Genomic DNA, 22,755 nt, shown 5'->3' with positions numbered 1-22,755 from the left:
GCTGAAGGCCAGGTGGTATTTCAAACCGTCCAGAGATGAGAAATAGAGACCAATGCAGACTTCAGTCCAGTGGAAGCAAGTGGCTGTCAGGCATTCTGTGTAAAAGGCTGGCTTCCCAGACTTCAGGTCGGGGCTCAGGACTCTCATATTAAATATCCTATCAGAAGGGTCCTTATTCTATCAGTGAGTTCAGCTCAGATCAGTTGCTTAGTCATGTCCAACTCTTTGCAACCCCATGAATCACAGCACACCAGGACTCCCTGTCCATCACCAACTCCCAGAGTTCACTCAAACTCATGTCTATCGAGTCGGTGATGCCATCCAGCCATCTCAAACTCTGTCGACCCCTTCTCCTCCTGCCCCCCATCCTACCAGGCATCAGGGGCTTTTCCAATGAGTCAACTCTTTGCATGAGGTAGCCAAAGTATTGGAGTTTCAGCTTCAACATCAGTCCTTCCAATGAACACCCAGGACTGATCTCCTTTAAGATGGATTGGTTGGATCTCCTTGCAGTCCAAGGGACTCTCAAGAATCTTCTCCAACACCACAGTTCAAAAGCATCAATTCTTTGGTGCTCAGCCTTCTTCACAGTCCAACTCTCACATCCATACATGACCACTGGAAAAACCATAGCCTTGACTAGATGGACCTTTGTTGGTAAAGTAATGTCTCTGCTTTTCAATATGCTATCTAGGTTGGTCATAACTTTTCTTCCAATGAGTAAGCGTCTTTTAATTTCATGGCTGCAATCACCATCTGCAGTGATTTGGGAGCCCCCAAAAATAAAGTCTGACACTGTTTCCACTGTTTCCCCATCTATTTCCCATGAAGTGATGGGACCAGATGCCATGATCTTCGTTTTCTGAATGTTGAGCTTTAAGCCAACTTTTTCACTCTCCTCTTTCACTTTCATTAAGAGGTTTTTTAGTTCCTCTTCACTTTCTGCCATAAGGGTGGTGTCATCTGCATATGTGAGGTTATTGATATTTCTCCCAGCAATCCTGATTCCAGCTTGTGCTTCTTCCAGCCCAGCATTTCTCATGATGTACTCTGCATAGAAGTTCAATAAGCAGGGTGACAATATAAAGCCTTGACGTACTCCTTTTCCTATTTGGAACCAGTCTGTTGTTCCATGTCCTGTTCTAACTGTTGCTTCCTGACCTGCATATAGGTTTCTCAAGAGGCAGGTCAGGTGGTCTGATATTCCCATCTCTTTCAGAATTTTCCACAGTTTATTGTGATCCGCACAGTCAAAGGCTTTGGCATAGTCAATAAAGCAGAAATAGATGTTTTTCTGGAACTCTCTTGCTTTTTCCATGATGCAGCGGGTGTTGGCAATTTGATCTCTGGTTCCTCTGCCTTTTCTAAAACCAGCTTGAACATATGGAAGTTCATGGTTCACGTACTGCTGAAGCCTGGCTTGGAGAATTTTGAGCATTACTCTACTAGCGTGTGAGATGAGTACAACTGTGCGGTAGTCTGAGCATTCTTTGGCATTGCCTTTCTTTGGAATTGGAATGAAAACTGACCTTTTCCAGTCCTGTGGCCACTGCTGAGTTTTCCAAATTTGCTGGCACATTGAGTGCAGCACTTTCACAGCATCATCTTTCAGGATTTGAAATAGCTCAACTGGAATTCCATCACCTCCACTAGCTTTGTTTGTAGTGATGCTTTCTAAGGCCCACTTGACTTCACATTCCTGGATGTCTGGCTCCAGCTGAGTGATCACACCATCGTGATCATCTGGGTCATGAAGATCTTTTTTGTATAGTTCTTCTGTGTATTCTTGCCACCTCTTCTTAATATCTACTGCTTCTGTTAGGTCCATACCATTTCTGTCCTTTATCGAGCCCATCTTTGCATGAAATGTTCCCTTGGTGTCTCTAATTTTCTTGAAGAGATCTCTAGTCTGTCCCATTCTGTTGTTTTCCTCTATTTCTTTGCATTGATCGCTGAGGAAGGCTTTCTTATCTCTCCTTGCTATTCTTTGGAACTCTGCATTCAGATGCTTATATCTTTCCTTTTCTCCTTTGCTTTTCACTTCTCTTCTTTTCACAGATATTTGTAAGGGCCTCCTCGGACGGCCATTTTACTTTTTTGCATTTCTTTCCCATGGGGATGGTCTTGATTTCTGTCTCCTGTACAATGTCACGAACCTCCATCCATAGTTCATCAGGCACTCTGTCTCTCAGATCCGTCTATCAGATCTCTGTCTATCAGTGAGGTCCACCTCAAAAAGTTGGCCAGAAATACCAGCTATTTAGCTGGTTTATCTAAACACTGAATGGTCTATTTCACAAGACTCTGGTCTCTGGGCAACTCATCTTTTTTTCAGGAACTCCAATGCATCCAGTCCTCTCTTGCTTGATGTTTCCTTTACTAGAAATACATTAGGCTCTGCTAATTCTTTCTATCCTCACGTAAATATCAGGAAAGTCTTCCCTGACCACCCTATGTGGGTGAGTTTCCTCTGTTCCAAGCTTCTCTAGTGCCACGTTTCATTACCCTTGCCACACTGGACAGTAATTGTCTAAAGTCTGTTTTCCGCACTAGATTATGATTTTAATTCAGTCAGGAACCTTACCTATCCTGTTTACTAATGTATCCCACAAGCCTGTCTCAAAGAAGGTACAAAACAAAGATTTGTTTTGTTCATCAGTGAACTCTTCAGAACAAAAACTGAAAAAGTCAGGGAAGAAAGCATCTATGAATTTTCTGCTTGATGCTTCATGCAGAAAGCAAAAATATTAATAGGAAAACTGAGGTTGCCCACTGGAACTGATATAGACTAAGTAAAAAATGCAGTTTCTGGGTATCACGGGCTTTTGACATTCTCTCTGTTCAAGTACCCAGTTTGGATTCCCAGATCCTTTACTCATTCACAATTTACCATCTAAAATAATTAATTGCATGATGTAATGTCCATTCTCCATCATAAGCCTATGTTTCGCTTTCAGTGAACAGTCTCAAAATGAAAGAAAAGCAAAAGGGAAAATATGGCACCTGTCCCAAGAAAAATGAAAAGGCATATTTTGTTCACCATCTCCACTCTCACTTGTCGAGCATCTGCTCTTTTAAGGAAAAATGTTACATGATTTATATTATTTTTCATCCTTAATAAATCTCTAAGAACGAACATGTACTCTCCTTTTACATTTATGAGAATACAGAGGCCCAGAGCAATATCCTGACTTGTGTAACAAGCAGTGTAGGTGGAACTCAGGCCAAGAGCAGACAGGCTCACAACTACATTCACTGCACCTGCTGACTCTTGCTGGCACAGTCCCCTCAGGGAAGTTCTCAAAAGCTGGAGTGACTCAAACTCTCCCCAAAACATCTGATACATCATTCCCCACTTTCTCTTCTGTTTGTACCAGCCCAGTCCAATTCAAACACCAGCTCCATATTGTCCTTATTTGGAAAAGTGATGATAAAATCCATTACGACATTTCACCTTCATGGAGGCTTTGTTCTCAGGATAGTTACAAAAAAAAAAAAAAAAAAAGGCACTTTACATTTTCTGTTTTGCTATAGTCACTAAAAAGAGAGTACTTATAAGAGTAACTTTTGCATTCTCAGGTACCAGTGGAGAACAGCTTCCCCTTTCCTCTCTCCCTTCTCCACTTAGTATGCTGGGCGATTTCACATCAAGGGAATCTAAGTGATGAAGACTCACCCTCTCCATCTCTTTGAAGTCATCATCTAGCTTGGTTCCTTCAGCTCCTCCAACCTTCTCACTCACTTTCTGTAGAAAATAACCAAAAAAAAAAAAAAAAAAGGAATTATTATAAACAAATTGCTTTAAAAAATATGTCACAAGTTTTAAGTGCTTTGACAAATATCATCTAATATAACATCACAACTATTCTCTGATATGGGTAGGCAGTCCCATTTTCACAGGAGGCAACTGTGTATCAGAGGATATGAATAATTTACCAAAATCCACGCATCTGGTAGATACTGAAGCAGGAATTCAAAGCTGTGTCTTCTGATTTCAACTCTAGTGCTCTTTCTGTTATATGAATCATCATACAACTGTCAAATCACTAACATTTTCCTTTTGAAAGTTCCAAGGGACAATAGCATCATACAATAATCATTTCCCTCTGATAATGGATCTAAAATGCTACCTAGGTAGAAAATTACTGCATCTTCAACCTATTTTTCAATGGGCTGTTGAACAGATAATCACAAGCATCTATCAAACTGGTATGAAAAATACCAGCCTAACTGATCTTCAGATAAAGGGACTTAAATAGTTATCTTGTAAATCTCCCTGTAGCTGTCCATATCCTTATATACATAAGATAAACTGTGTGTAAAGATGTTGAGAGTATTTCTTTGCTACCCAGTCAATTCCCATTATCATACATTCTATGTTCATCAGTTTACATATGCAAAGGTACATTTTCTACTTGTAGAATTCATTCATTAAAAAATTAGACATTCTATTCTGTTTTGAAATAAAGATCAAATTAAGTCTAATAAAAATTACAAAGGAATCACAAGAAAAATATTTCACTTTCATTAAAAACAGGAAATATTAAATGCTAATGACACCAGAATGTCATTTCTCTTAAAATAACTGTAAAGGTAGTTAGATGCTTTTTACTAAGATGTCACTGTGCTACATAAAGTTATCACATACACATACTGAAGTATAAGTTTCACTCTTTTAATAGCCACTGTGTTGAGGGTCTTTGCAGAAGATCCCCACCATGGTGAGACCTGCAGCAACCTTAGTAACAACTGGGTCATCCAAGTAAGCTTGGTTTACCTCCTTCTAAAAGGGCCCTGGGATACATGGCTCACTTTCTCGCCTTGGAAGCTCTGATATCCCCTTATTGAGGGCTGAGGTATAGTGCTCACATTCCCCTTCTTTAACTCTTGTGTTCTGCCACCAGGAAGAGCTTTAGAAGAGATCACTCTTGGGAAAATCAAGAGCCTGAATTCTTTCACCACTCTGGCCCAGATTTCACTTCAACAGCAGTAACAGAAGGAATATACTGAGATGAAAGATTATGGCACGGACTGCAGTGGCACACCATGTTGTTATGCAAATTAAATGGTATAAAATATAAAAACTCCTATCTGAACCTATCAGACATACAATATATCCTAGTTCCCTTCTCTCACCAATAACCTGCACCTGCTGGGCTTCCCTGGTCTGCTTAAAAATCCTGGTCTTTTCTATCAGTTTATTTAACTGCTATTTAATACCTTAAGAAGAATCTAACAATTTTCAGGAAACTGCTACTGCCACGTCACTTCAGTTGTGTCCGACTCTGTGCGACCCCATAGACGGCAGCCCACCAGGCTCCACCATCCCTGGGATTCTCCAGGCAAGAATACTGGAGTGGGTTGCCATTTCCCTCTCCAATGCATGAAAGTGAAAAGTGAGAGTGAAGTCACTCAGTCAGGCCGACTCTTCGTAACCCCATGGACTGCAGCCTACCAGGCTCCTCCGTCCATGGGATTTTCCAGGCAAGAGTACTGGAGTGGGTTGCCATTGCCTTCTCCATCAGAAAACTGAGACTTGCATAAATAAACTTTTTTATGAGGCTTGCATAAATTTTAAAAAATTACCTGGAAGGCAATTTCCCCAAGTAAACCCTAGGTGGCTTTGCATTCACACCGCAGTACTGAAGAGCTGTCCATGGTGCTGGCCATTTCTGCCTAAAGTTCTTTGTATCAAATGGCCAGATGGCCAGAGTTCGATTCACCATTTCAACCCTCAGTCCTTGACATCAGCCCTCTCACTTAACTTGTTTCCTAAGTGATGGTGGCTATCAATTATTTCAACAAGATCAGCTTCTGTCTATGGGGTCGCACAGAGTTGGACACGACTAAAGTGACTTAGCAGCAGCAGCAGCAGCAGCACAGATCTAGGCTTTGTGTTGCCTCACTATCAACCAAATATAAGCCTGTATCAACTGATCTGGCACAGCAGCCAGTTTTTGCTTACTTTCTTAAAGATGTTACTAAGCCAGAGAGAGATGGAAAGGCCTTAGAATTCAGTTTAGGACCTCCTAGTGGAATTCCAAGTGTCAATAACTTAACCTGCATGTTCAAGTTTAAGTCAAAGAAAATTAGGAATAGAAGGGAACTTAAAGGTTATTGTTATCAAATTTTGCTTATCAGCAAACAAATTTTACTCTGATTTGTACACTGATTCTCTCTCTTTCACTTTGCTCAGTGATGGCAATTTCCATTCATATTTAAGCCCCTCTTGTGTCTTATTCTTGATGTATGTGGTTATCTGTTAAATTTGGGCCGGGAAACTCTATAATCTTGTTGAATTCCTATGCAGTAAAGAAATATAAGCCTCATACTCCCAACTCAACTGTCTCAGTTCTATCTGACTGTCTGCAATGTCATCAGGCCCAAGGCCCCACTTTGATTAAAGAGAATCATTATAGATATATTCCTCCCATGATCCATGAATGATATGTTTAATTTTCATTTGCAAAATTGTCACAGAAACCAAGTAGCTGAAAAACGTCTCCATTTATAGTAACAGAAAATCCTGGTAACCTTGGTTAATCACATTTTCTACCATATCTAAGCAATAAAATAGGACCTTCATCAAAACCACAGAAGCTTATATTATACTTTCAACCTATACTGCTCAACTGAAAGTAATTTTAATTTCCTTCTTTTTTATATCCATCAATAGGTTAGCACCAGAGTGGCTCACTGTATTATAGGAATACCAAATGAGATCACACTGGCCATTAGTAATTCAGAACTAGTCCTAGTAACTCACGCAAAGCACAATCATCAGTCTATCAGTCCACTGACCTTACCTATGTGGCTTAAGTACTCTGCGTGTGTGTGTGTGTGTGTGTGTGTGTGTGTGTGTGTGTGTGTGTGTGTGTGAAAGAGAGAGAGAGAGAAAGAGTGTGTATATGTGAGAGAGAGATGGTGGGGAGAGAGAGAGATGAGGAAAGAGAGAAAGGGAGGGGAGGGGGACAGAGAGGAAGGAAGAAAGAGAAAATATGAATCTGTTCTCCACAAAAGCTGACATTTGAGCTGCTATAAGAGAAACTGTTCACCAAATATACTGAATGAGGCTAACAGATACTGGTCTTGGTCTGATTGCTTGGTTGATGTAAATTTCTTATCTGATTTGATCCATGGCAAAAGAAAGAGTACTCAAAATGATATCTACACTGTTCTCTGGGCTGTTTTTTCCCCAAGTCACAAAGGATCTAAATATACCAAGGCACTGAATTAAACCATCTGCTAAATAACCATCTTCTCATTCCTTAGGAGTATGGCAAATATTTCCTCCTCCTGTTCTTTAAATAACATTACTAAAACTTCTATTGCTTTTGTGTATGTGAGTCAGGTGAGGAAGGCAGGATCCCTGAGCTCATCTGGCCAACAATGAGTTTTGTTTTCCTTGGTGGTGGTTTAGTCACTAAGTCATGTCCAACTCTTGCAACCCCATGGACTACAGCCCACCAGCCTCCTCTGCCCATGGGATTTCCCAGACAAAAATACTGGAGTGGGTTGCCATTTCTTTCTCCAGGTGATATTCCCAATTCAGGGATCAAACCTACGTATCCTATATTGCAGGCAGCATCTTTACCACTGAGACACTAATATAGCTCTTGCTTTCCTTACCTAGTACCATTTATTTAAGAATAGTTTTGCTCTACTATATTCCAGAGGTGGTTCCTAAAAAGATTTCATATTATTGAATATTTTCCGATATTGTTTAGTATACTTTAGCTAGTATACTCACTTTTTGAGAAATTGATCCCCTATTTAAATAAACATTAGCAAAAGTTATTTGAATCAAACAAAACAGTATAAATGAGTCAATATGCCCACCTATACCATCTAAAAACAACTCTCCTGTTCAAAATCTTCCAGTGTACTTACCTAGCACAACACTGAGAACTTGTGCTTCCGATCTTATTTTCTATTACACTCTCCATATATATTTCAACCGAACCAAAAAATCTCATCTTCCTCTATGTTATTCTTCATTGTATTCATCACAAGATATACTCAGTAAAGATTTGTGGACTGAACTACAGTGCAATTTTGTAAATGTTAATGTTAAAAAGACTGAAAGGAGGCATAAAGTAAGGCAAACAGGACTGATCATTTCACTCAGGGGTGGTTTTTCAAAAGGCATAACTCTTCACAGAAAGAAAATAAATAATATAATCAACTCACATTTTAAATTAAAAGTCTTAACTCTGAGTCTGCAGTCGTGTTGCCTCACGCTATTTTTTCTATATGCCAAATAAGAAAAATAAGGGGACCAGCAGCAGGAGGCAGCTTAAATAAATGACCACTGTTCTCAGCACAAAGGATGAGGATGCTGCAGGCTCTCCAACAATGACTCATCCTCCCCTGCATGAATTATCACCTCTAGGCAAAAGACACTCCAGCCTCTGGCTGCAGCTCTGATACTTCCCTATATTGCACTTCAGTCAAACACTGAATACCCAACTACCTTATCTCCAACGGCCTTTTATAAAGGTCTCCTTGAAAATCACATCATCAGTGAAATTCAATAGACTTAAGACCAAATTTATTCATACTCCACACACCTGCAAAGTTATTTACTGTCTGATGTCCCTATTTTTCTTTAGCTTTGTCTCATTATTCATTATACAAAGCCAGATTTTACCAGTCACCAAATATGCTGTGTTAATTCCTTTTGCCTTGTACCTGGACCTATATTATTTCTCTTTTCTAATTTTCAAATCCTGCCAAGTACCTAAGATGTACCTAAGTACCTAATCCAACTTTCACCTTCTCCATCTTCATCTTGAATGCCCACCCTAGATGGAAGTTACTAGATTTCCACTTCACTCTTAATAAAATACACCATCTGTTGGACTCCCTGGAACTAGCTACTTGATGAGTAAAACTGCTGAGAACTTTTGCTTATCTGATTATAAAATTCAAAGGTGGGAATCCTATCACATGCATCTTTGTCTGAAAACTTTTGCAGTACCTAACACACTGCACAGCAGAAAATCATCAGTTGAAACAAAAATGTGTGTCAATGAATTATTCTAAGAGCAAAATAAATCAAAGGAGGACCCTTAATTATGAGTGAGCACTTGTTCTTTATATCATTTCTGAGAGTTTTATCTCCCCTGTAAAACATTATAACTTTTTTGCTGTTGACAATAAGTAAAAATACAGCAAACTCAAAATAAGGCTTTCCCAATATTTGTAGAAAGACATCAACAATTTGTAGAAAGAAAGAAAGTGAAAGTGAAGTCGCTCAGTCATGTCCGACTCTTTGCAACCCCCTGGAGTAGAGCCTACCAGGCTCCTCCATCCATGGGATTCTCCAGGCAAGAATACTGGAGTGAGCTGCCATTTCCTTCTCCAGGGGATATTCCCAACCCAGGGATCAAACCCGGGTCTCCCGCATTGCAGGCAGACACTTTACCCTCTGAGCCACCAGGGAAATCAAATAAAAGAAGCCCATACTCTGACTCTATGAAAGTTCTTTAATTATTATTCATTGGTTAGGTACTAAAATTAAAATGATAATACTTGACAACATGCCTAATATTCAGAAGGAAACAGGAAAGTCAAAATCACAGCAATATTATCTTGGTATTTAGCTAAATACAAGTAGACCTAGCTTTTCCAGATGGTGGTGTTGCCATGTATGAAAGGGAGGATGGATATACTTTATGGGATACAGGTTTCACACTAGTTTTTCTCAGCTGTCTTTAAATTGGAATGCTTAAATGCCATGATGTTTTGAAAGTGAATTTCAAAAACTATATACTATTTTTCTCAATCAGAAATTTCATATTTTCTTGAAAATGAGTGAAGGCATTTTCATCTATCTAAACTAAGTTAATTGAACTAACTGTGCTAATTCTGCTGCTGCTGCTAAGTCGCTTCAGTCGTGTCCGACTCTGCGACCCCAGAGATGGCAGCCCACCAGGCTTCCCCATCCCTGGGATTCTCCAGGCAAGAACACAGGAGTGGGTTGCCATTTCCTTCTCCAATGCATGAAAGTGAAAAGTGAAAGTGAAGTCGCTCAGTTGTGTCCGACTCTTAGCGACCCATGGACTGCAGCCCACCAGGCTCCTCTGTCCATGGGATTTTCCAGGCAAGAGTACTGGAGTGGGGTGCCATTGCCTTCTCCATGCTAATTCTATTTCTCACTATACTGAAGAAAAATAAAAAGCTTTGTCAACTACAAACTGGTGCTTGCCAAGGGCATTTGCCATCTTGTCTTCATGGGGACTGAATCCCATGCTGCTGTAGCGGCTGACCTTCGACACACGTGAAGGGAGTTCAGGGTAGAGAATGAGTCACTCTGTGCTTCAGTGAAACTGATAGAACAGGTCTTAAGATACATATTTTCAGCAACTGATTGCATGATCCCAATCCTGTATCTCCTCATATCTAGAAAAACACTAAATCCCTTTATGGTGACATCAGCTCCTCAGGAGTAACAGAAAACCTCTTGTAAAGTAAGTGCTTAATTGCAATGACCACCCCCTTCACCGAAATCACATATACTGACCTTCCCTCCCTGTCCGGAGCAGCTTCTGAGAGCTGTCTCAGGTGCTGTCTCCTGGGCTGCAGTCCTCATTTTGCCCCCAATAAAACTTAACTGCCACTGTCATGTTATGCATCTTTTTTTTGGTCAACGGATTCCTCTCACAATTATCCCCCCTGCCCCAAGCATTCAACAGAATGAGGAGTGATTTTCTTTGAATATTTGGAGCCAAAAACTTTAGAATGAGTTAGGAGAACTAAGCACTTGGCCCTTTTCCCAACTTTCAGCCTGTTAGGTAGGTAGAATAGGAAAAAGGAGTCCACAATGGCGGTGGCTAAAAAGGAAGGTCCGAGGACCAGAGTGAAGACTTCAGGTAGAACAAACAGCACTCCTGGCCAAGCCCAATTTGCACAGGGCAGGCCCAGGTGGAGGGAAAACATATAAAAGCAGGAGCCAACACACGCTCTCTCTCTCTTTCTCTCCCGCGTGCATGCGCTCTTTCTCTCTCTCTCTCTCCCTCTCTCTCTCTCCCACACGCTCCTCCACTCTCTTCCTTTCAAATCTTTGGGTTGGCATGCCCTCACGCTTCAAGGATGGATTCTCCTGCTATCTTCTAAATAAAATAGAGCTGTAACACTGATTTGCCTAAGAGCTATAACACGGTTTGTCCAAGACCCGAGAGCTGTGACGTGCCGAGGGCTCTAATGTCCGTTGCTCCAAATCTTTGTTGTGACGAGACAAAGAACCGGGGAACATACACTCGCGTGACAAGCCTATCTTGCTTTTTGTCAAATACTATATAGAAAATGCAGAAACTGATTTGCATGATGTTCTAAGCTTCCGGTGTGGTTCGCTTGGGTTAAGAGTAATAAGTTTCTAAGCTCTGTTGCACCAAATTGAGAACTTCCCATGCACTATGTGACTACTTACACAAACACCTCAAAGGGAAATGGTAGTATTTATAATTGACGTATTATGCAAATTTCAGTCCCTCCCTGGAAAGACAGTTTATACTATCACCTACAGCTATATTCACAAGTGATCCTATTTCTGTCTTCTAGAAAAAAAAAAGAAAATTAAGTACATAAAATGTACATAATAAAAAACAATAACCACTTCTCTATTTTTCATTCATCCAAAGAATCTAGCTCCTCATCAGATAAAGGGTAATTTGGGAAGGGGGATTCACAGAATTTGAAAATATATCCATAGAGTTTCCAATCCCTGGCAATAGGAAAAAAATCATGCATTTTCATAGTCTACAGCAATAAGCCACCAAAACTGAGTGAAATATAAAAAGACAGTGTCTGCTAAAAATAGACTCCAAGACTTAGGGCTAGAATTATGTCATATACTATTTTTTTTAAATTCTATTTAAAGCTCAGTTATAAAATCCCTTGAGAAAAAAGCAGAATTTAGAAAGAAAAAAAAAAAAAAAACAGTAATTCATCTGGGATTTCAGGACCCTCTAATGAATGGCCTAAAACCGAAAGCCCTATGACTCAGCTGATAAGGCAAGGGAAAGTCGCCCTAGGTCTTCCGTTGTTAAGAGTAACTATTGGGAAGCTCTTTACTTTTTTGTAAAATGAAACTACAAACTTCTCTGGGCCTCTGTTTCCTCATCCACAATTTGGGTTAGGGTGTGGTGAGATAACCAGGAGAGTTCTAAGGTGTCTTTCAATTTAAAATTTGGTATCTACTTCTAGTATGGTTAATTTGATGAATCAATTAAGCTAGGCTACAGTACCCATGCTAGCAAGGTAATGGTCAAAATCCTTCAAGCCAGTAGTTCAGTCAGTAAAGAATCTGCCTGCAATGCAGGAGACCCAGGTTCAATTCCCGGGTGGGAAAGATACCCTGGAGAAGGAAATGGTGACCCACTCCAGTATTCTTGCCTGGAGAATCCCATGGACAGAGGAGCTTGGCAGTCCATGGGGTCACAAAAGTCAGAGATGACTTAGCGCCTAAACCAACACCAGGCTTCAAAAATATATGAACTGAGAACTTCCACATGTACACGCTGGATTTAGAAAAGGCGAGGAACCAGAGATCAAATTGCCAACATCCCTTGGATCAGAGAATTCCAGAAAAACATCTACTTCTGCTTCATTCATATGCTAAAGCTTTTGGCCATGCGGATCACAACAAACTGTGGAAAATTCTGAAACAGATGGGAATACCTGACCACCTTACCTGCCTCTTGAGAAACCTGTATGCAAATCTAGAAGCAATAGTTAGAACTTGGCATGGAATAACTGACTGGTTCAAAGTTGGGAAAGGAGTACATCAAAGCTGTATATTGTCACCCTGCTTATTTAACTTCTATGCAGAGTACATCATGAGAAACACCAGGCTGGATGAAGCAAAAGCTGGAATCAAGACTGTCAGGAGAAGACACAGATGACAGCACCCTAATGGCAGAAAGTGAAAAAGGAACAAAAGAGCCTCTTAATGAAGGTGAAAGAGGAGAGTGAAAAAGCTGGCTTAAAATTCAACATTCAAAAAACTAAGATCACAGTGTCCAGTCCCATGACTTCATGGCAAATAGATGGGGAAATAGCAGAAACAGTTTCCAGATGGAGAAATAGTGGCTGACTTTATTTTTGGGGGCTCCAAAATCACTGCAGATGGTGACTGCAGCCATGAAATTAAAAGATGCTTACTCCTTGGAAGGAAAGTTATGACCAACCTAGACAGCATATTAAAAAGCAGAGACATTACTTTACCAACAAAGATCCATATAGTCAAAGCTATGGTTTATCCAGTAGTTGTGTACAGATGTGAGAGTAGGACCATAAAGAAGGCTGGGCACCAAAGAACTGATGCTTTCAAAATGAGGTACTGGAGAAGACTTTTGAGAGTCCCTTGAACTGCAAGGAGATCAAACCAGTCAGTCCTAAAGGAAATGAACCCTGAATATCCATTGGAAAGACTGATGCTAAAGCTGATGCTCCAATACTTTGGCCACCTGATGCAAAGAACCAACTTATTGGAAAAGACCCTGATGCTGGGAAAGATTGTGGGCAGGAGGAGGTGACAGAGGATGATGAGATGTTTAGATGTCATCACCAACTCAATGGACATGAGTTTGAGCAAACTCCAGGAGATAGTGAAGGACAAGGAAACCTGGTGTGCTGCAGTCCATGGAGTTGCAAAGAGTTGGACACGACTGAGCAACTGAACACCAACAACAACTGTACTCAGTTATTCAATCAAACACTAATCTAGGTCTTGTTGCAAATATTGTGCCTGGCTCTTTAAGACCAATCTGGATTGTGGCCCACCAGGCTCCTCTGTTCCTGCAATTTCCCTGGTGAGAATACCTGAGTGGGTTGCCATTTCTTCCTCCAGGGGATCTTCCTGAACCAAGGATAGAACCTGCGTTTCCTGCATTGGTAGGCAGATTCTTTACGTCTGAGCCACCTGGAAAGCCCCAAGAGAGTCTATAGATTTGTGGTTAATTCCACAATCAGTTGAGCTTAAGTAAACACAATTGTCCTTGAACATGTGGGAGATTTGCATCCGACCAACTGAAAGGCCTTAAAAACAATACTGAGGTTTCCTTGAGGAAGAAAAAATTCTGTCTCCATATCCTACTGGGTCTGTTTCTCTGAAGAGCCCTAACTGACGCGATTTCTACCTGCTGGAGTGGTATTTGTAGTACATCAAAGGCAGATAACAATTAGAAAAGGAAAAGAAAAAGAAAATACCATGAAAAGTATCTGAAAACAAAATGCCGTGGAACTCTTCCCCTCTTGACCTCACATTCTAGGGTTATTTTGATGCAAATCTCCTTCTAAAATTAAAAAGAAATCCTCTTCGGTAGGAGATGCCAATTAAAGTAGAGTAACTGATGGTCCCTGGGTCTCAGCTGCAGGGCAGGCAGCTGAGAATATGCTCCATTGCTATCACTAATGCTTGGGCAGCCTGCATCCACCCACTCAAGGTAAGCTCCTCAGCTTTGCAGAAAGCAAACATCAGGGACAAGCTGCAAGCCAATGGGTATTTGAAGACACTTGAGAGACTTCCTATAAGTATGTCACATATAAATTCAATCAGTTCTCCATACAGCATTTTATGTCACCAAATGTGGCACCTGAGCTTTATCCTGAGATAAATGCTCCTCTTTTTCTAAAGCCAAAGGAAGCTGGCACCATGCTGTTAGCTGCAATAATAAATCATAAGCTATAACTTAAGTAACAGTAAGGAGAAGATGCGAAGAGGCTGCAGAAATAGTCACGAATGTGGATGGACCACCTCTTGGCATTCAATGAAGAAATACCAGACCCACCATCTTATATAGCAAATCACTGACCTGCTAATGTGTGGGTATGCTCAATCATGTCAGACTCTTTGCAAACCCATGGGCAGTAGCCCACCAGGCTCCTCTGTCCATGGAATTTTCCAGGCAAAAATACTGGAGTGGGTTGCCATTTCCTCCTCAGGGGAATCTTCCTAACTCAAGGATTGAACCCGTGCCTCTTGTTCTGCACTGGCAGGCAGATTCTTTATCACTGTGCCAGCTAATAGAGGATTCAACTGGGAACAAAGAATAACCACATAAAACTCAGAAAGATGGATCCCTCTCTGAGATATCAACTTTGGTAACTCATGCTGTAGAAATTCCATCATCTGAACCCAAAATGTTAAGAGCACCTTAATGTCAAGGCAGATACAAATATAGATTTCATTTACAATCTGGGCAGAATTTCCTGCGAGCTAAGCAGCCTGTCACTGCCTGAGAAGACTATGCCCTGGTAAATGCACACTCTTGCTTCCACTCTGAGCTTCAGGTTCTGCGGCCTGCACTGCAGACGAATCTCTGGAGACTCACACCTTGCCAGCTCACGCTGAGGTCAGAGAAGGAGAAGAGGAGGAGGCTCCCCACCCCCAATCATACAAACTCCTGGTTTGCCTTTTACTCGTTATTTCTAGTATTAGGATTTTGACTTCTAGTAAATTCTAGAATTCTGCCCCTGCAAGCGACATTTCACAGACAAGGCTGATGCAATAGTTAGAACATGTATTCAGAGTAATGTCACTGCATCCCACATCTGAAAGCTAACCTGACAACTTGTTTGCCAGCACACTTTCAAGGTGGAAAAGAAGCTACTCATTTCACGGTCCCATTTCCTACTGTCTCAGTCAATTCTGTACCAATAGCTATACTCTACACTTCCATATACATATATGACATACATACACACATACATACATATATATACACATATACATATATAACACACATACACATAAACATATATATACCTATATAAACACACAGATACCTATATGTGTATGTATATATAAGTGTATATATATATATAAAATATGATAAATAACAGAGAAATATTTGGCATTTCTCCAGGCTTAGAGTTGCTCAGAGTTGTCTATCAAATTGGGGACGTGCTCTAAATACATTTCAGCACGCCAAACTGGCACTAACAGCTTTCTTTCCTTTCAAGTTTCTGTCCAGTGCTTTTCAATCATGTGGGAGACTTGCTCTTGAATCAGCTGACTGCTTGCAAAGCTCCAATAAAAATATGCCAAAAAATAAACTAAGGAAAGGACACAGGAAAGGATACTGTTTTTTAAATTTTTCTCAGGCTCACTAAAGTGCAAAAGTCAGCTAGTGAGTAGTAAGTAGTGGACACAGGGCCTCCGAGAGGCTGTCCTCTTACTTGTTCCATTTGGACATGAGAGAAGAGATAGAGGAATATTTGGAAAGGGCAGACTCTTGAGAAGAGGCTGGCACCTCTTTTCATGACAAAAAAAGGTGACATCAAATATGTGCCAAAACAGGGGCCCAAGGGTAATTGTTTAGAAGTCACTAAACTTTTAAACACCAATACAGTATACTAACACATATATATGGAGTTTAGGAAGATGGCAATGACGACCCTGTATGCAAGACAGGGAAAGAGACACAGATGTGTATAACGGACTTTTGGACTCAGAGGGAGAGGGAGAGGGTGGGATGATTTGGGAGAATGACATTCTAACATGTATACTATCATGTGAATTGAATCGCCAGTCTATGTCTGACGCAGGATGCAGCATGCTTGGGGCTGGTGCATGGGGATGACCCAGAAAGATGTTATGGGGAGGGAGGTGGGAGGGGGGTTCATGTTTGGGAATGCATGTAAGAATTAAAGATTTTAAAATTAAAAAAATAAAAAACTAAAATTAAAAAAAAAAAAAAGAAGTCACTTTCCTTAAGCTCTGGAGTATGGGGAAAAGAAAAATGAATTAAAGTTTTTAACAACTTTGATGACACAAAGATCACTCATTTAAAGTACACAATTCAATGACTTTTAGCATATTTATAGAGTTGTGTGACCATCACCATAATCTAATCAAGAAATCAAGAACAGTTTCATCATACCAAAAAGAAACCTGGTACCCATCAACAGACACCCCCTAATCCTCGCCCCGCAATGCTCCCCTGCCCCAGCAGCCACTAATCTACTTTCTGACTGTATGGACGTGTCTGTTTTGGATATTTCATATGAATGGAATGATACAATTATGTGGTCTTTTGTTTCTGGCTTCTTTCAGATATCATCATGTTATCAAGGTTCATCCATGTTGGGGCATGTGTTAGTACTTCCTTCCTTTTACAGTTGAATGTTTCATGGTATGAATATACCATATTTTCTTTGTCCATCCATAAGGTAATGGACATTTTGTGTTATTTTCTAGATATGGCAAATCATTTTACCTCTCAAGTTTTCTGACATAGGGATAATTCAAAGCCACCTCACAGGGCAGTTACAAAGATTACAGAAGATAACTAAGTGTCTTGCAGACTATGAATCACCTCATCACTGCAAAGGATTAGTGTTGTTACTCTGTAAGCACCACCACATGATCCTGTTACTTAAGAGGAACATGGGGACACCATGGACATGGTGACCATAAGGTGGAGCCTTCCAAAATGCTTCTACCCAAGACTAACTTGTCATAGAAGGAAAACATAAACACTTTCCAATATCCAGGCCAAGTGACAATTTGAGGGCTGTTAATATACACAGCATCATTCCAGAAGAGGATCTTTGAACATCAGGAAGTTCATGGTTCACGTATTGCTGAAGCCTGGCTTGGAGAATTTTGAGCATTACTTTACTAGCATGTGAGATGAGTGCAATTGTGTAGGAGTTTGAGCATTCTTTGGCATTGCCTTTCTTTGGGATTGGAATGAAAACTGACCTTTTCCAGTCCTGTGGCCACTGCTGAGTTTTCCAAATTTGCTGGCATATTGAGTGCAGCACTTTCACAGCATCATCTTTCAGGATTTGAAATAGCTCCACTGGAATTCCATCACCTCCCCTAGCTTTGTTCATAGCTATGGCCCACTTGACTTCACATTCCAAGATGTCTGGTTCTAGGTTAGTGAACACACCGTCGTGCTTATCTGGGTCATGAAGATCTTTTTGTATAGTTCTTCCGTGTATTATTGCCTCCTGTTCTTAATATCTTCTGCTTCTGTTAGGTCCATACCAATCTGTCCTTTATTGTGCCCATCTTTGCATGAAATGTTCTCTCGGTATCTCTGATTTTCTTGAAGAGATCTCTAGTATTTCCCATCCTATTGTTTTCCTCCATTTCTTTGCATCAATCACTGAGGAAGGCTTTCTTATCTCTCTGTGCTATTCTTTGGAACTCTGCATTCAAATGAGTATATCTTTTCTTTTCTCCTTGCCTTTCACTTCTCTTCTTTAGGCCTCCTCAGACAACCATTTTGCCTTTTTGTGTTTCTTGGGGATGGTCTTGATCACTGCCCCCTGTACAATGTCATGAACCTCTGTCCATAGTTTTTCAGGCACTGTCTATCAGATCTAATCCCTTGAATTTATTTGTCACTTCCACTGTATAATCCTAAGGGATTTGATTTATGTCATACATGAATGGCCTAGTGGTCTTCCCTACTTACTTCAATTTAAGTCTGAATTTGGCAGTAAGGAATTCATGATCTGAGCCACAGTCAGCTCCCAGTCTTGTGTTTGCTGACTGTATAGAGCTTCTCCATCTTTGGCTGCAAAGAATGTAATCAATATGATTTTGGTATTGACCATCTGGTGATGTCCATGTGTAGAGTCTTCTCTTGTATTTTTGGAAGAGGGTGTTTGCTATGACCAGTGTGTTCTCTTGGCAAAACTCTGTTAGCCTTTGTCCTGCTTCATTCTTTGCTCCCACAGCTCCTGGTGAAACTAAGCGAGACCCTGTGGGGCCTTCCCAGGGACAGACAGCCCCTACCCTTTGTATCCTACACTGGCCTCTTGTTTGTGAAAAGCTTTTGTCTCCTAGACTTTCCCGGAGTTCTAAAGAACAAATATAATCAGAAAAGTGAGAAAATGCAGAAACAAAGGAAAACAGTCAAGCAAGACTAAATAACAGTAGGTTGCTGCTGCTGCTGCTGCTGCTGCTGCTAAGTCGCTTTAGTTGTGTCCGACTCTGTGCGACCCCATAGACGGCAGCCCGCCAGACTCCCCCGTCCCTGGGATTCTCCAGGCAAGAACACTGGAACGGGTTGCCATTTCCTTCTCCAATGCATGAAAGTGAAAAGTGAAAGTGAAGTTGCTCAGTCGTGTCCAAATCTTAGCAACCCCACGGACTGCAGCCCACCAAGCTCCTCCATCCATGGGATTTTCCAGGCAAGAGTACTAGAGTGGGGTGCCATTGCCTTCTCCGAACAGTAGGTTAGTCATGAAACAAAGTCAAGGACCTTTGGTTCCTCCTAAGAGCTACAGGTAATATCCTGAGCCATATGCTTGAATTGCTCTGCAGATCCTAAAATCTCCGCCAGGTGGGAGAAGCTAACTGCCTGATGACCATGCACATACAGCCCCCAGACCAGCTGAGGTCTGAGTGTAGCGCTGACCCCTGTGTCCGCATGTGCTTAGCTCACCAGCCAGCAATCAGAGAACTGTGCACTAGCCAATCATGGACCCCCTGACCCACTCCCTCACTGTGTCTTTAAAAACACTTCCCTAAAAGCCATGGGGGAACTTGGGTCCTTTGAGCATAAGCTGCCCATTCTCCTTGCCTGGCCCTGCAGTAAACAGTATTTCCTTCACCACAACCTGTTGTCAGCACTGGCTGTGCTGCACATTGGGTGAGTGGATCCAAGTTTGGTTCAGTAACACTGGCTCAAACTCTATTCAGCACTTGCTAGGTTTTATTTTGTATTACCATCATCTACTTTAATGCATCTCTAACATATAGAGTTCCCGGAAGGTAGTGATCTTGATTTTGTTCATCTCTGGTTCCTAGTGCCCAGAGTTAGTCTGGCGCATGGCTGGCCTACAAAGTATAAGTGGATGAAAAGGCAGTATACCAAGCTATGCACGAGTTTGGTCTCATTTTTTTTTTTTCCTATTCCATTTCTATTTGCTATCATTTCCCTGAACAATCACTGCTTTTATCTTTTCTTCTTTCCTTCAAAATATCTCTCTGCTGATAGTGATGGCAAAAGTGGATATTGCCACAGGATAATTAGCAGCAGCTCTGGACACAATTTCCAAAAGTAGCACCAGAAACAGTTTTTCTAAAATGATTATTAAGATACTATGCGAGCATGACTGCTGATAAGAATACAGTGAAAAAAATTTTTTAATTTACAAATGATAAATGCTAAAAAGGGTGTGGAGAGAAGGGAACCCTCCTATATCACTGGTGGGAATGTAAACTGGTATACCCACTATGGAAAACAGTATGGAAGTGCCTTAACAAATTAAAAATAGAGCTACCATATGATCCAGCAATCCCACTCCCAGGCATATATATAGAGAAAATCATAATTTGAAAAGATACATGCACCCCAGTGTTCACTGCACCACTATTTACAATAGCCAGGACATGGAAGCAACTTAAATGTGCATCAATAAAAGAATGGATAACGAAGATGTGGTACAAATATACAAAGGACTATTTATTACTCAGCCATAAAAAGAACGAAACAATGTCATTTGCAGTAACATGGATGGATCTAGAGATTGTCATACTGAATGAAGTAAGTCAGACAGAGAAAGACAAATATCATATGATATCACCCATATGTGGACTCTTTAAAAAGGCTACAAATGAACTTATCTACAAAACAGAAATAGTTACAAATGTAGAAAATAAACTTATGGTTACTGAGGTGGGGGTGGGGATAAACTGGAAGAGTGGATCGACATATACACACTACCAACTAATAAGGACCTACTGTACAGCACAGGGAACTCTATTCATACTCTGTAACGGTCTATATGGGAAAAGAATCTTAAAAAGAGTGGATATATGTATATGTATAGCTGATTCGCTTTGCTGTACACCTGAAACTAACACAACATTGTAAATCAACTATAGCCCAATAAAACTTAAAGAAAATGGTGAAAATAAGGGAGTAGGATGAAAGTTGGACTGCTCAACAACCATTTAAAACACTAGTGATTAGACCAAACAGTCAAAAGTGGGTCTTTTTTTGTATGCTTGTTGCCTACCACCACATCTCCACCACCACCACCACGTTAGAATCTGGCTACTTTCCAATCTCTATTGTTCATTCATTGGGGAAATACTGAATCCTTTTTATATGTCAGGCATTCAAGAGACCAGGAGGAGGATGTGCAAGGGCCCTAGGGTATATTGGGTAAGCATGGCTCCTCCAAGAGCCCTGCATGAAAGATTAGAGGGGAAAGAGAAAGATTCGAAAGGGAAAGAGAAAGCACCCAAGATGAAACTGGAGATGCTGGAAGTGAGAGAGTCAATGCCTAGGTAGGTTGATAAGAAGTCCAGGGTTCGCGAGGAAGAGAAAAGGGGTCCGGAGCCCTTGAGAAGGAGAAAGGGGTCTGGGGCTCTCAGGGAGAAAAGGAACAATGTTCTTTTCTACATTGCTTTGTCTTAGTCAATATAACAATGTGTCTTGCTCAAGGACATGTTTCTCCTTAACAAGAACCTTCTGACTAATCCCATCATCTTAAAATGTATATCATGGGAGTGGGTCTGGTAAGATCTTTCTATTGTATGTTTTAATCTTGTTAATTTAAGATGTACTTTGTGGGAGTGGGTCTGAAAAAAGTATATAAGGCCTTGGTAAGGCTAGCCAGTACTTTGGCCACCTCATGCGAAGAGCTGACTCATTGGAAAAGACTCTGATGCTGGGAGGGATTGGGGGCAGGAGGAGAAGGGGACGACCGAGGATGAGACGGCTGGATGGCATCACGGACTCGATGGACGTGAGTCTGAGTGAACTCTGGGAGTTGGTGATGGACAGGGAGGCCTGGCGTGCTGCCATTCATGGGGTGGCAAAGAGTGGGACACGACTGAGCGACTGAACTGAACTGAACTGAAGGCTAGCCAGTGGGGCACTCTCCAGCCCCCTTCTGATGTCTATGTCAGACGCTTTCTCTGTTTATTTTCTTACTTTAATAAAACTCTGCTACACAAAAGCTCTTGAGTGATCAAGCCTGGTCCCTGGCCCGGAAGCTAAATCTTTTTCGGAGATCACGAACCCAACATCATTCACCATAAGGTAACAGGAGGCAGACACTGCAAGCCCTTCTGAAAATATGAGGGTCTTCACTGGAAGAGCAACGAGGGTAAAATGAGAGGGTATATGATTTTAAAACCTCATGCTAGATAAATTTAGTGCAAAGTCACTCAGCCAAATAAGAGGTCACAAAAGGATGGTGCTTCAGGAACAGGTTTCATCCCTACTGGGAGGGCTACACATTTTGCTTTCATTTGCAAGACCACAAAATCATGATTGTCACAAGTCTGGCATGCACAGGGGAACATATGGCTTCTTTCTGAAAGAAGTCTTGCCTGCATCAAGTCCCACATTTGCTAATAAAAGCATCCTGCTCTGTAAGGAGGTTTAGAGAATACATTTGGGTGTGTTGTTATTGTCCTTTTGTTTTCATTTTGGTTTCCTTTTATACACAGGGCATGAAAACTCGCAGTGGGATTTAATTTTCTGAAACCTAAGAAAAATGTTCCCAATGAAATATTATATAGTTTTCTGTAAACTGTGTTCCTCTGAAGTGAATTACCATCTACTCTTACATAATATTTCCTAACTTAGAGCATGTTCAACCTGTCATTTAGAGCTCAGAAGAGCATCTTTAATGCAGCAGAAGGTTTTTGATATCACTACTGAAGGAGAAAATTATACTGTTAAGTAGCTTTTGTAAAAAAAAAAAAAAAAAAAAAAAAACCGAAGGGGAAGTCTCAATTCCATTCCTCTGGTGCACATTCTCTACTAAATA

General features: G+C 40.9%; 1 protein-coding gene across 3 annotated transcripts in view; it reads right to left on the bottom strand.

Annotated features, from left to right (window-relative positions):
* The window catches only part of SH3GL2 (SH3 domain containing GRB2 like 2, endophilin A1), a 303,037-nt gene that overhangs the window by 55,516 nt on the left and 224,766 nt on the right, over positions 1–22,755 (bottom strand). For all 3 annotated transcript variants that reach the window (XM_060409519.1, XM_042244880.2, XM_015093233.3), the window contains exon 2: positions 3,677–3,745. In XM_060409519.1, coding sequence (XP_060265502.1) covers positions 3,677–3,685 — 9 coding nt within the window. In that variant the 5' untranslated portion in view covers positions 3,686–3,745. The remainder of the gene's footprint in view (positions 1–3,676; positions 3,746–22,755) is intronic.

The sequence above is a fragment of the Ovis aries genome, chromosome 2 (genome assembly GCF_016772045.2).
Source record: "Ovis aries strain OAR_USU_Benz2616 breed Rambouillet chromosome 2, ARS-UI_Ramb_v3.0, whole genome shotgun sequence".
In the NCBI taxonomy this organism is placed as follows: Eukaryota; Metazoa; Chordata; class Mammalia; order Artiodactyla; family Bovidae; genus Ovis; species Ovis aries.
This window is presented reverse-complemented; position numbering and strand designations above follow the sequence as displayed.